The sequence below is a fragment of the Aspergillus ochraceoroseus genome (genome assembly GCF_002846915.1).
Source record: "Aspergillus ochraceoroseus IBT 24754 chromosome Unknown P175scaffold_3, whole genome shotgun sequence".
In the NCBI taxonomy this organism is placed as follows: Eukaryota; Fungi; Ascomycota; class Eurotiomycetes; order Eurotiales; family Aspergillaceae; genus Aspergillus; species Aspergillus ochraceoroseus.
Window position 1 is genome coordinate 1,742,142 of NW_024468478.1, and position 13,195 is coordinate 1,755,336.

Sequence of the window (13,195 nt, forward strand, 5' to 3'; positions counted from 1 at the left end):
TATCATCGCACTCGACGAGAAAGCACCTGAAGAACAACAGCCATCATGACCCGTGTGCCTGTGATATCTGGGGCTTCATCGCCCTCGCCACCTCCAGCTGACAATATCACGTCCCGTCCACACACTCCTGAAGTACGTCATATCGTTCCTTCCACGGAGTTCACTTTCTCTCCGTCCGGGCCAGGCTTCAATTTCGCCTTTACTCCTCCATCCCGAGAAATTATGACACCGGGTTCCGACACTACCAATACTAGGTTTGGTCCCTTGCTCGTGCCATCTGTGTCTCGGGAGTCCACCACTTCAGATACCAGAGCTCGTTTGTCGGCCGTTGATCGAGGGTCTAGCTTGAGGCAAGAAAACAATGGAGCACCCGAGACTCCTCGGCCCACTGTACAGAGATCTAATCTATCGCCTAATCTCAATATCGCTACCTATAGGGACCTCCACAATGCAACACCTACCCCGAGTCCCCAACCTACTTCGTCCAGTGGGCCAAGTCAGGAGAGCTTATCTTCACGCCTAGAATCTGTGGCGCTTGGCTTTCGGAATCTGGCGGTAAGGAGTCAGGAGAGCACGGTGATTACTAGGTCTCCTTTGTCTTCACATCTAGAATCTGTGGCGCTTGGCTTTCGGAATCTGGCGATAAGGAATGAGGAGGTTCCGTCTATCCAAGGACACGAGGAAGAACAAGGCGATAACACGAGTGATAGTTGGTCCGACGCCAGCTCTGGTGAAGAGAGTGATGAGTATCATGTCTCCCAAGAAAAACTTCCCGACGCTCCAATATATAATGTTCGTCTACAACGCGCCGTCAAGGAGGTGCGTTCGCAACTCCTTCACCTGAGCAATACGATGGGACGATGCGGACTGGCGCACGATCAAACAACGGATATAAGCGCCTTATACGAGCAGGTTCAAATGATGAGCAAATTTGATTACCCGGCGACTCGCACGGTTGGGCTCATCGGAGATTCTGGCGTAGGTAAGTAGTCGGATTACAATTGGGACCTGGTAGGATGCACTTGAAGTAACCGCGAACCAGGCAAAAGCTCCCTCGTAAACGCGCTTTTAGACCAAAGCGGTCTATCCCGATCGGTATGTATAAACCCAGAAACGTCTCTTTCATATCTAACTTCAGGGTTAGAGCGGAAATGGCACTGCCTGTACTTCCGTCGTAACCGAGTTTCGAAATGTGGATGAGAGACATCAACGCCCATATACTGTTGAGGCGGATTTCATGGGTACTGATGAAATAAGAGAGCTTTTACGGGAGCTGGTGAGATGCTTTCGAAGAGTTCATACCGAAGCTCGATCAGAAATTGTCGGTGGAAATGAATGGGATTTGGCTCAATCATCCTCGGTGCGTGCCTGGGCGGCGTTGGAGGCTTTATTTTCCTCGGAGCCTGGCTTCTCGGAGGAATTCCTCTCTAATGAGGAACCTGATGCGGAGAATATAATTCTTACGCAATTAAAAGAATGGATTCAAGATGTGCTGAGCCATAAGCCTGGTGGCCCCGATGCCATTCAATATTCATTTACTGCACAGGATGCCCACGAGTGCAAGGATTCACTTGATATGCTTACAATGGGGCCTTATCACCCAGGAGGGAGGGCTATTTGGCCTTTTGTCAAGATGATCAGGTTCAGTACAGATGATTCTCAATATTAATTCCCACTTTCTAATCAAGGGTTGCAGGGTCTTTCTGAAATCGCCCATTCTACGAACAGGCCTTGTCATAGCAGACCTACCAGGTGAGAATTTCCCCTCGGGGGGGGGGGGTTCTTTTTCTATTCGGTTTCTTATCAATCCTAAATTCTTCTAGGCTTGCGGGACTCAAACTATGTCCGAGTAAGGGCAACTGAAAGATATCTTCGCCATTCCTGTGAGGAGGTGTTTATAGTCTGCAAAATCACTCGGTGTGATTCAGATGTTTCAATCCAAGAGATTATTGACAAGTGCACTCCGGACCAACAGATCCGAATAGTCTGCACTCAATCTGAGGTATGGATTTTGTGCAAACACGGGTGAATCGCTATATCCTGACATATATGATGCCGACAGACAGTGGATGCTGAAGAAACCATGCGGGACCGCGCAGCCCCTCGAGGAACAATAGAGCAGATCCAACAGCTCCTGGCTAATATTCGCACCCTTGAACGGTCGCTGAGGAAAATGGAAAAATCTCAGAGTCGGAACGCAGTGGGAACGGAACTATGGAGACTTGCAAAACGCGAAGCAAAAAGGTAAGTAATCCTCTCATGCTAGGGGGGGGGAGTGGAAAAAGATTAATTCCTTGCGATATGTAAAGAAACGAACAAAAAAAGCTCAAATTCAGGTATGTAGCTTATTTACCATTCCATAGATGCCGCCCAGCACGCTGATTTGAACCAGGCTCAAGAAGCTCTTGATTGAGACCCGAAATCGAGATGCGAATCAAAAGCTGTCCAAGAAATATAACAGAGTGGTTAAAGTTTTCTGCGTAAGCAGTCAACTATACACTAAGCATCGCGCGGATGGCCGGCAGCAAGCTAGCGAATACATTGATTTGAGTGGTATTCTCGAGCTGCGGCAGTATTGTCAGTTAGTACCGGCACAGGCTCAGTTCCAAGCAACCTCTGCCTTCCTTGAGAACAGCGTCCCGGCTCTCCTCAAATCCCTCGATCAATGGATACTGGCAGGGTCAAACAGGGTCACCGTCGAGAGGGCTCAAACCCTCCGCCGGGCCTTGGACGAGGCAAGGGCTACTATCACGTCGGTATGATAGGTTCCTTTTCTCGAAATGACCAAAGGGAGCTTATGAGTTAAGGGAACGAAGTGATTCGCTCCTATGCTGACAAGAAGTAGCGCCTTACTTCACGGAATTCATGTATGCGTCCTGTACAGGCCGGACTTGCTAATCAGCTCAGGGAATTTATCACCAGGCCAATTCGTAAGTTGCTCATGGGTAACCTCGACTCGATATCTTGTTCCTAAAGGATAGTAGGAGATTCCGAAAGAAGATGGAACGCTGAAGCTACCCGTGTGAGCCGGAATTGGGAAACAATAGTAAGATCCTATACAGACAGATATAGCTTGACCGGTCCTGTCTAGTTAACTATGTCTCCATCAGCACCATGACACATACGCCGCATTTTGCAGAAAATACGGAGTACACCAATCCAGAGATAGTACTATACGCTACTGGAACAATGAAATTCTCCAGGGAGCGCAGGATGAGCTCCTTCATAACTGGGAGTCACTACTGCAGCTGTTGCGTCAACAACAGAGTACCACTGAAACTCGGGTGACTGGTATTTTCGAGTCGGTTTGCGACACACTAGAAGGTTGGTTGGTATATGCCGCGCGACTCTTGTTGAATTGACTGCATGCTCATATCGAGAATCAGAGCATGTCCACCTGGCACCCGAGGCCATGGAAAATCTCCTGGATAGTATCGATGCGCACCAACGGTGCATAAACGTCTCAATTTCCAGCTGTTTTGATGACATTATCGCCAGCTCCACGTATGTTGAGCGTTACCTGGCTTATCAAGTAGAGGTTACTGACAGCCCTAGGCGAATTTCATGGGATGCGAGCGACGGCCACAGCGATATTTCTTACATGGCCGATATTATGCGACCAGCCTATGACATCTGCAACTTAGAATCTGGTAAGCTAAAGATGCTTGCTTCCTTTTATTCGACTCCCCGTTTATATGGGAAATGGTCCGTCCTGATGTCAAATTTGCGTAGGGAGAGGAAGTCATGACAGACGAAAGCGCAACATGGACCAACACCTTCGGCATTCGCAAATCTTTTTGAAGCTTGCAACCAGGATCCAGGTCGAGTATGATAGTATGACGAATACACTTTTCGATGATCTGAAGCAGAGATTAGAGGCTGAGGTCCAGAATATCACCCGAGACTTGGGAGTGGCCATCGCCGTTGAAGGTGAGGTGACAGAGGCCAGCCGTGTTCCAGCATTAGCAGACGAAATGAGAGAGAAGATTGCGCGGATCGAAGAATGTTTAGATGAAGCTCAGACTCTTGTGAAGGAGTCGTCGCAGCGTCGTTCTCAACAACGGGGGGGGCTAGAGATTGATACGGGTGAATTCTCAACACCAGGGACTGCAAGAGGAGAGGGTTTGATGTATTATTCGTAATTTTATTATGGCAAGTTCAACCCATATCTACTTTTTTTTTCCCTTTTTCTGGTTGTTGGTATCATGGCTGCAGTGTCGAAGAGTTAGGCCAGGGCATTCTAGAAGCCAGAATGGCATCCACAACAGCATCATCATCGACAAGTAGAAGACTACTCTGTAACTCGATAGGAAACCATTATCTATTCCTGTACTCCGTAGTTCAAACTAAATCCTTCGAGTTCTTCGGGGGCTCGATTCTTTGTTACCCAGTCGACCAACATGCCCAAGCACCAATCCCTCGACGATGACGCCTCACTTTCGATCCGCATCCGGTTCCTAGTTCTTTATTCTCTCGAAACCTTAGACTGTTGTGTCCTTTGTTTGGTTGAAGTTCTGATGTACAGAGTCTCTCGTATTGTGCGACTTAGTTACCTCCCGTTTCCCTGGCTACTTTCTCTTTCTCTGCAATTGCGCCTCCATCACAAAGAACCTTGTCCTTAAATATCTTATTTTCTCCTCTTCATGCACCCTTTCCAAGGGGACAGAAGTTTTCTGTGTGTTAGACCGTGGGGGAATCTTTCAGCTCCATTGGAAAGAAAACACCATGTCGTCCAACTCTTCCTCCTCCTCCTCCTCCTCCTCTACTTCAACTGCTGCTTCCGCAACCCATACGATCCAAGTTGGTCCCAGGGAGAGCCCGCATCAGTATGTACCGCATTCTATTTCGGCAAACGTGGGCGACGTGGTAGTCTTCCAGTTCTATCCGCGTAATCACTCTGTGGTCCAGGCCGATTACAACGCGCCATGTATACCTGCGAACGGAGATTACTTCTTCTCGGGTATTTTCGACACCTTTGATGAAGTTAATGGTCAGCTTGTGGGAGACGTATGTTTCCCTTAATTTATATAGACGCGAATGAAGTCTCTGGCATTGATCTGATGGGAGTTTTGTTATTCTAGCCGCCTACCTGGAGCTGGACCGTCGATAGAAGCGAGGTACGATTATGAAACATCTACTGTACTGCCGTTTGGCGGGTTAAGAAAAAAGAAAACAGAAATGAAAAGCAAAGAAAAGAGATAAAATGGACCCCGTGCTAATCGTCATAATAGCCTACTTTCTTCTACTGCACTGCCATCGACTCGTGTCTTGAAAACGGCATGGTGGGAGCCATCAACCCGGTACAGTACATACATCTACATCTCCTCCTTTCCTTCACTTCCATCCACAGATATAAATTCGTTTCAGTAAATTATTATACTAACTAACTTGTTTGAATCCACTCCACTCCCAGAATGCTTCCATGACATGGCAAACCCAATACACAAGCGCCCTGAATGCACCCTACATGCTGTTCCCAGGACAGCCCATGCCCGCAGAAGGCGAGCAGCAACAATCCTCGCCATCCTCCACAACCTCGTCTGCCTCTCCTTCTTCTCCCTCCACCACCTTGGGAAATCCATCCGCGTCCTCGTCCTCGTCCTCGTCCCTAAGCGGCGGCGCCATCGCGGGAATCGTCATCGGCGCGGTAATCGCCGTCCTCGTCATCGGCGCCTTGCTCTTCCTACTCGGCCGTAACAACGTCTACAAGCAATGGGTGACCTCGCAATCCGCCGAGGGGAGCACGACTGCCCGTACGGCGCGCTGGGCGTTATTTCAAAGCGGAGGTCCAGGTCCAGGTCCAGGCACAGGCGCCATGAAAAGCGAAATGGATAGCTGTGTCGGTGGCGGTTCTTTACCGTATTCTGGTGCGTCGCCTGTGAATATGGCTTTGCAAAGTCAGGGCCAGGGCCAGAGCCACGGCCACAGCCACAGCCAGAGCCAGAGCCAGAGTCTCAGGCAGAGTCAGGGACCGGGTCCGGGTCCGGGATCGGGACCTGAGCTAGGGATAGGACAGGTTGAATATGGATATGGGCATCCTGGGCAGCAGCAACAACAACAACAACAGCCGCCGTATTGGATTTGGGATCAGAGCGTGATGCCCAAGGGTCGGGTTAGTGGGCCTTCGGAGTTGGAAGGGACATATATGAAATGAAATGAAATGAAATGATGTGATGTCTTGTTCCCTGGCTCTTTGTTGCGTTCTGTTCTAAATTTAATTTTTTTTTTTTTTTTACTTTTATTTTGTCTTCAGTTTGCATGGATGGTCTGAGGGGAGTTAAGAGGTTGGCTTAGTATTATCATGTTGTTAAGTGAATATACTGTAAAAATAATATATATCATAATGTATATTAATTGGTAGAAACAAAATAGGGATTTTCCCTCTACACTAAAACACTGCTCTTCACGTTGCGCACTTGTCTTTTGATGTCGACTTTCCTAATCCAGGTAATTCATGGTATAAATCCTCTTTGTGAAGCATTCCAGGATTCAACGCCCAGGACCCCCACGGTACAAATGTAGCGAGGAAGACCAGGACGGATATCACAGTAAACTGGACACTGGCGATATTTCGGATCGCTTCGTAAATGTTGCCGCCTCCTTCTGAGCCGCCGGTTCGAGCGTAGACGTGGTCAATGTAACTGCCGAGAATGGGAGATGTGATTGCGTAGAGAACAATGTATGTGGAGTAAAGAAAGGCCATGACTGCGCCCAGAGACGAGACGTTCTTTGTCTTCGACTCGACCCGTGCAAGCGCTGCTTGGATGTAAGCCGCTAAGGATACGTCACCTGCTGCCCAGCCGAAAGAGATGGGCAGAAAGGTGGCGGCGGCGATCCAAGCCATGGAAACTTGCGAAGGTGGTGGACGCCAGAAGGGCAGATACCAGGTTATAAGCAACATAATCGCGTCCAGCCGTAGCCAGGGGATCGGGGTATGGACGAGGTTGGCGAATAGAATGACAAACAATGCGCCGAGAAGCTCTCCTAGATTCGAGCCGCCCACAATGATCTGCGACCACGCGGCGTTCCCAAAGTAGCGACGAGCGATCGCGGGAGCTACACTATTCTCAAGGTAGCGGTGGGCGTACAACGCGATGGCGTATCCGGGCACTAGCCAGATAAACTTGCGAGAAGTGAAGAGGATGCGCGCACCCGTCCAAATTGACTCCAGAAAAAGCCAGAATCCCACCACCACCGCCTGGATATATGGAGGCTGGTTTTCAAGAACTTCGGCACGTTGGGTTTGGAACCCACAGTCCGAGAGGAAAAACCATACAATGGCCGCGAGCCCAAAACAAACAGGCGTAATCAAAAAAGAGTAGTTGTTGCCAAAATAAGGAATCAAAGCGAGAGCAGTGCAGAACGCGCCAGCGGTTCCGGATACCTCGTAAAAGATATGCACCAGCGCATCCAGCTGGCGCAACTTCTGAACGTGGCCACCAACAAGATCGCGAGGAATTACTCGACGTATCAATTCAACCATACCGTATGCAATTCCAGCCACACAGTAGACAGGAATAATGCCGTCCGTGTTGTAGCGGCCGTAGTAATGAAAGTCATGTTCCGGATGATTGTTACGGAAGGATGCTGGGGCAAATGTTCCCCCTGTACTAGCATCGATGACGAGAAGTAGGGCACTGAGAATGCCAAACACGAGAACTCCCGCAGCCAACACTATCCGCGCAGGAAATCTTCGTATCAGAGGGGCGATCAAGATAGATCCGACACACTGACAAGCCTGATTAAGGCCTACCATGAGCCCAACGCGTTGGAATGTTTTTGGAGGAGTGTGGGTGATGTAGGCATCGTAGTCGTATTTGTTCGTGGCAAGAGTCACGATAGATCCATTGAACGCCTCTAAGCCAAGTTTGTACAGCATGATACCCAATATATAGATAGCTATATCGCGTCTCTCCAGAGGAGTAAACATACGCCAGTTTTGCCGGACGACATTGTAGAAGGGTGCCATAGCATTGGCTGCTCCATAGTCATGACCACCACGATGTAAGTAGTCTCATACGAAGACAACGTAACTGGGACAAACCGGACAAAGCTTTGATATAAATAAATCTCAAAACACACGCGCGATCAGGGTGTGCTCATCGAATTCCTGAGCCCTGGCATCTTGGTCAGCCCAGATGTCCCTCTCCCCTGTTTGCACCCCAGCCAATTCCATCACCATCTTGGCGCAGCGCAGTATACCAGGGAACAAATCCAGCGGCGGCTTCAAGACACGTTGGAGCGGGGGCCAGCAGGGGAACAGATCGAATGTCGTCTAAATCTCGCCATGGCGATAATAAGTTGCGTCCTTAATCAAAGAATTCAAGAAATGAATACAGGTAGAGGAATTGAAGCTCGCTATACACGCACGTGCTGACTGGGTCCATATTAGGTTTAGTCTTGGAAATCACCTCGCCTTGGTGCCTTAGGACACACTGTGCTGAATTAGGAAAGCATTTATTGCCTCAGGACTTTTTATTAGATTATGATTTCACTTGTGATTGTTAAATAACCAGAAGTTGACTGAATCTCAGGAGACACCAGAATCTCCCAGGTCTTCTAGTTCCCCCTCATCATGACAGGATACCTGCAAGAAGATTATTTGGTCAGTTTCCATTTCCTGAACCATGTCTAAAATATCCCAGCCTCTTAACCTCGTTGTACTCCATACAGAGAATGGTCTCACCATCATGATGACCCCTGGGCCATTTAACCCACACCTTTACTTGCTAGGAATTCACTCAGAGCATGGTTTTCAGAATGAGCACACTGACGCACGATCAGTATTCTTTGAAGGACTCTACACGTCCCCCACCAACTAACTAGTTACCAGACAAAACACCCTGCAAGATGACGAATAATATTCCAGATCGCTGGGCTACACTCCCCATACTGGAGGACTATCAGTGTCCACCACAGACCTTCGCTAATATCAATTTGTTGGAGCTTCCGATGATCGCGGGAGAGGGATAAAATGGCAAACTTGGCAGCAGCCAAAACCGCTCAAGTTCCGAACCTCAACACATGGACAAGTACTGAAGAGGGTACAAAAGACGTCGAAGGTCAAAATTTTACAGAGTTTGAGTCTTGAGTGGATATGAAAGGCAGATGAAACAGGAGAAACTACCTGCACCCCCAGACGGGACCGCAATCAAGCCACTTGCCTCCTAACCCGGCCGCCATCCATTTCACTACACAGGGGATCCCGAACATGGAGTTATGAATGCCTCTTGATGGTCTTTGTGGAGTGCCTCCTGTCAGCTGCTATATGATGCAGAGACACTTTCGCCTTATTTCGGACACTGTTGATTGCTGATTGGATGTTTTGCGATCTCTTCTGCATGCGGTCAAAACAACCCACTTTTTAGCCTTTGCGAGTTTGTCGCTCCAATCTTCCTGTAATCCTTCCCTCCCCCCCACAAATCTGTGGGCATCATCTTGAACTGTTCCAAGTTCCAACTTCACTGGCTGGTGCTTATCACAGCTTACGAAATTTGAGACCCCTACAGACGTCAGCGTGCAGATACCCCTCCCCCATGTGGACATTATCATGTATAGCGCCGTCGATCGAACTGACCCTTGGTTTAGGTACAAACTACAGAGTTACCAGCATCTCCTCTGCTATATCGCAGCCCGTACGGAGTACATAATTTAGTTTGCAGTTAGTGGGTCTTTAACAAGCTTATGTTTACTCAGAATCGCCTAGGGGGAGGCGGCTGTTGCCCACCGCCTCTCTCAGGATTCATTGGGATTGAAGTTTGTGGCGCTCATAGAATTTCGACTAAAACATCGCGACCTTTTACCCTCTTGCACATGACAACTATGGAATCCACTGGATACTGACCAGCCTCCCAGAGAATCTTCATATTTATATTGGCCTTATCCTCTCCTTCTTTTAACTCTTCCTCCGAATATGTATGGTGACTATCGTTAGCTATCATAGTCGGTCCTGCTTATCGCAGGCTGTGACCAGACTAGTGGTGAAGGATAGGCGTGGTGCTAGCAATCGAAGCATACCCCCTATTAATATCCCTTACCCAGCCACCAGCGACTTGTCTCCTTACTGTATGAGGCATGAACTAGTCGTGAGTTTCACATCGCAAGACCTTTGTCGGAATTGCTAACCAACCCCCGTGATAGGTACGTGCCTACTCGTTTTACACAAAAAAGTCGGGGTTTTTGCAGCATAATACTTGGATTTTCTGCTCCTCACTACCGTCATCCAATCCTCATCCTCCGTTGACTTTGCCGCACAATCACGTCCCGAGTCGATTATGACGATTCCCGAGACACAGCCTGCGGCCCCGGCCGCCCAAAGCCTGAACGACAGCAACAATGAAAAGTCGCAAGGTACCAGTTGGTGGAAGAAGCTGCTCGGGTCCTCATCTGATGATGCCAACTCAAATGTAGACGACATCGGCTATCGTCCGAGAGCAACATTGGGTATTCTTAGCGATCGAGAAACGGACGAGGTACCGGGTATGAATGAGTGCTTCACCTGAATAGATATGTTTTCCAAAGGACACCTCACTAACACACATTTTAGGGACTGTTTTATTGTTGTCCTCGAATCGCAATGAGCCGTTAGGTCTGAGGCACCAACCTCAGCGCACCTCTGCCTCATCTTTACCTGCCCCATATCCCCCATCTCGTTCGTCTTCACGTGCATCTGCGCCTCCGACAAAGAAGACAGCCAATGGAAAAATTGTTCTGGAACCCCAACCAGACGATTCAATGAATGACCCTCTGAACTGGCCAGTCTGGAGGCGTGACGCCGCATTAATCTCTCTCGGTTTCTATTGTCTTATGGGAGGAGGTATGACACCTGTTCTGGCGGCCGGCTTCAATCAAGTCTCAAGTGACTTTGGTGTCAGCACCCAGAAGGTGGCATATACAACAGGCCTGTACATGATGGGACTGGGTATCGGTTCAGTGATCATGTCACCAACCGCTATTCTGTGGGGCAAGCGTCCCGTATATCTACTTGGTGCGACACTCTTCATTCTCTCCGCCGTTTGGTGTGCTCTATCTCCCAATTACCCCAGCCTGGTTGTGGCCCGGATTTTTCAGGGAATCGCAGTGAGCACAGTGGAGTGCCTACCTTCAGCTACTATCGCAGAAATTTACTTTTTGCATGAGCGAGCATACCGTGTCGGCATATATACCCTTCTTCTCCTTGGTGGTAAAAATCTTGTCCCCCTGGTAAGTGCAGCCATTATTGAAAGTCTGGGTTGGCGTTGGGTATTCTGGATTGTCTCCATAATCGTCGGGGCTTGTCTCATTTTGATCTTCCTCTTCGTCCCAGAGACATTTTGGGATCGAACCCCGCGACCACGACGACATCACAAGCGGCCTAATATATATCGCAGTGTGTCAGACATGGTAAGCCACGGGTTTAGGGGCCGCGCTGCTGGTACTCGGAACGAAGAGGCCCCACACACGGAGGACACTGGGGATTCTATGTTGCATAAATCACACAAAAAAGGCCATGTGGGGTTTGTTGATGGTGAGCCTGAGAAGGAACAGCTTGGTGAACCGGAATCAGAGGCCATCCAGCAGCAAGGGAAGGTCCCCCCGGTTGCAGATGAATCAGGAGCTAGAAGTGAATCGTTGGAACCGACAGGCGGGCTGAGTTTAACTTTGCAGTATACCAACCGACTCCGAGAGAGGTCGTCCATTCCATTCACCCACTACCTTCGACCTTGGAATGGCCGGATTTCCCAGGATCGTTGGCTACGTGTGGCGGCCCGGCCATTTATCCTATTTGCCTACCCAGCAGTTCTATGGTCGACTGTGGTGTACTCGTTATCCGTTGGATGGCTCATTGTTTTGTCGGAGTTGGTCTCGCACATATATCAAGGCCGGGAAAATTACAATTTTACCCCTCTGCAAACCGGACTGGTTTACATCTCTCCCTTTGTCGGGGGGTTGCTGGGGACAGCTGTAGCTGGTAAAATTTCGGACATAATTGTCCGATACCTCACGCGTCGCAACGGCGGTGTTTACGAACCGGAGTTCCGCCTAGTCATGGCGGTTCCAATTGCCCTAGCGACGACAATTGGGCTAATGGGCTTTGGTTGGAGTGCTCAAGAGAAGGACAACTGGATTGTCCCTACCATCTTTTTTGGGGTGGTGTCATTTGGGTGCTGCTTAGGCAGCACCACCTCTATCACTTTCTGTGTGGACAGCTACCGACAATATGCGGGTGAAGCTCTCGTCACGTTAAACTGGAGCAAGAGTATGTATTTGCCCTTTCCCCGACCCTGGTTGCTCTGTATCACAATGCTAACGAGACTGCAGACGTCTTCCACGGGCTGATATTCTCCCTGTTTGTTGTCGACTGGGTGGAGGCGGACGGTGTGCGGACAGTCTTTGTGGCTCTGGGAGTCATTCAGATGGTCCTTTTACTGTTCTCTATTCCGATGTATATCTACGGGAAACGCGCACGGATGTGGACCGTCCGGAAACGGCTGATGGAGCGGTTTTAGATAGTTACATTTTGCTAAGGTTATCATTCCTGAATCGGTTACGACGCGACGATTTTTTTTTTCTTGTGGTAGTTATGACTGGGGTTGAGATACAGTGTTATGATCTCCCTGTTCTATAGACACGCTTCTAGAGCTTGGATATTGTAGACCGGGTGTATTGGGATAGATTAGAATATTTGGTTGTTTGTTTCGTGAATCTAAGATTCTACACCACAGCCACAGTTTCTCGACTACCCAGAAGGTTAGTGATCTGGGCCACAGAGAGTAGTATCTTTCTGTGTCTGTGGATATGATATGATATGTTTTTTGAATTGTCAAGACCTAGGAAGCCGCACCGGATAACCTGGAGTAGGATCAGCTTTTTTTCACATCACCCCTCTCTGTCGTCAGCATTTGCCCAGCTTGAGGACTATTTTCTACACGGCTTCGATCAGCCTGATCAATGGTTGAGTGATTTTTTTCCACCTTATCCCATGTCTTTTTGGAAAATTTTTCTCCCGAGGATGTATGTCTGTCTGGAGACACTAGAGGGCGGAAAAGAAGAAGATTGTCGTTACCTAGCGCAGGCTAGCTTGGGGCATGTGCCATGTACTGTGATGTCTATTGCTCGAAATACGTATGTATGATGGGTTGCAAAACAGGCAGGGAGGTGAGAGTCTCATCATGGGGAGATGTGGTGTTTCTCTATATCTCGACAGTAAAGGCTA

At 48.8% G+C, this 13,195-nt stretch overlaps 4 protein-coding genes across 4 annotated transcripts; 3 read left to right on the forward strand and 1 right to left on the reverse strand.

Annotated features, from left to right (window-relative positions):
• Positions 1–222: 222 nt before the first annotated feature.
• P175DRAFT_0436233 (uncharacterized protein) lies at positions 223–4,142 on the forward strand (the record flags this gene model as incomplete). Its single annotated transcript, XM_040893790.1, has 14 exons — positions 223–482; positions 573–989; positions 1,050–1,095; positions 1,145–1,641; positions 1,697–1,752; positions 1,824–2,002; positions 2,063–2,244; positions 2,393–2,756; positions 2,846–2,930; positions 2,985–3,046; positions 3,111–3,324; positions 3,387–3,504; positions 3,556–3,650; positions 3,733–4,142. The coding sequence occupies 14 exons, from the start codon at positions 223–225 to the stop codon at positions 4,140–4,142; spliced, it is 2,985 nt and encodes a 994-aa protein (XP_040753267.1).
• Positions 4,143–4,764: 622 nt separating this feature from the next.
• P175DRAFT_0405875 (uncharacterized protein) lies at positions 4,765–5,791 on the forward strand (the record flags this gene model as incomplete). Its single annotated transcript, XM_040893025.1, has 4 exons — positions 4,765–5,007; positions 5,082–5,117; positions 5,232–5,300; positions 5,414–5,791. Coding segments are annotated over 4 exons (726 nt in total), but the record flags the coding sequence as incomplete, so codon positions are not given.
• Positions 5,792–6,350: 559 nt separating this feature from the next.
• P175DRAFT_0500756 (uncharacterized protein) lies at positions 6,351–8,301 on the reverse strand. The gene has a single exon (XM_040897017.1). The coding sequence runs from the start codon at positions 7,967–7,969 to the stop codon at positions 6,404–6,406; it is 1,566 nt and encodes a 521-aa protein (XP_040753269.1). The 5' UTR covers positions 7,970–8,301; the 3' UTR covers positions 6,351–6,403.
• Positions 8,302–10,274: 1,973 nt separating this feature from the next.
• Positions 10,275–12,488, forward strand: P175DRAFT_0434898 (putative MFS transporter; the record flags this gene model as incomplete). The annotated part of the gene is made up of 3 exons (XM_040893697.1): positions 10,275–10,479; positions 10,547–12,238; positions 12,301–12,488. The coding sequence occupies 3 exons, from the start codon at positions 10,275–10,277 to the stop codon at positions 12,486–12,488; spliced, it is 2,085 nt and encodes a 694-aa protein (XP_040753270.1).
• Between the last annotated feature and the right edge of the window lie 707 nt (positions 12,489–13,195).

What these genes read in the sequence shown, in the direction of transcription:
- P175DRAFT_0500756 (XM_040897017.1), bottom strand. Translation starts at nt 7,969, where the DNA reads ATGGCACCCTTCTACAATGTCGTCCGGCAAAACTGGCGTATGTTTACT.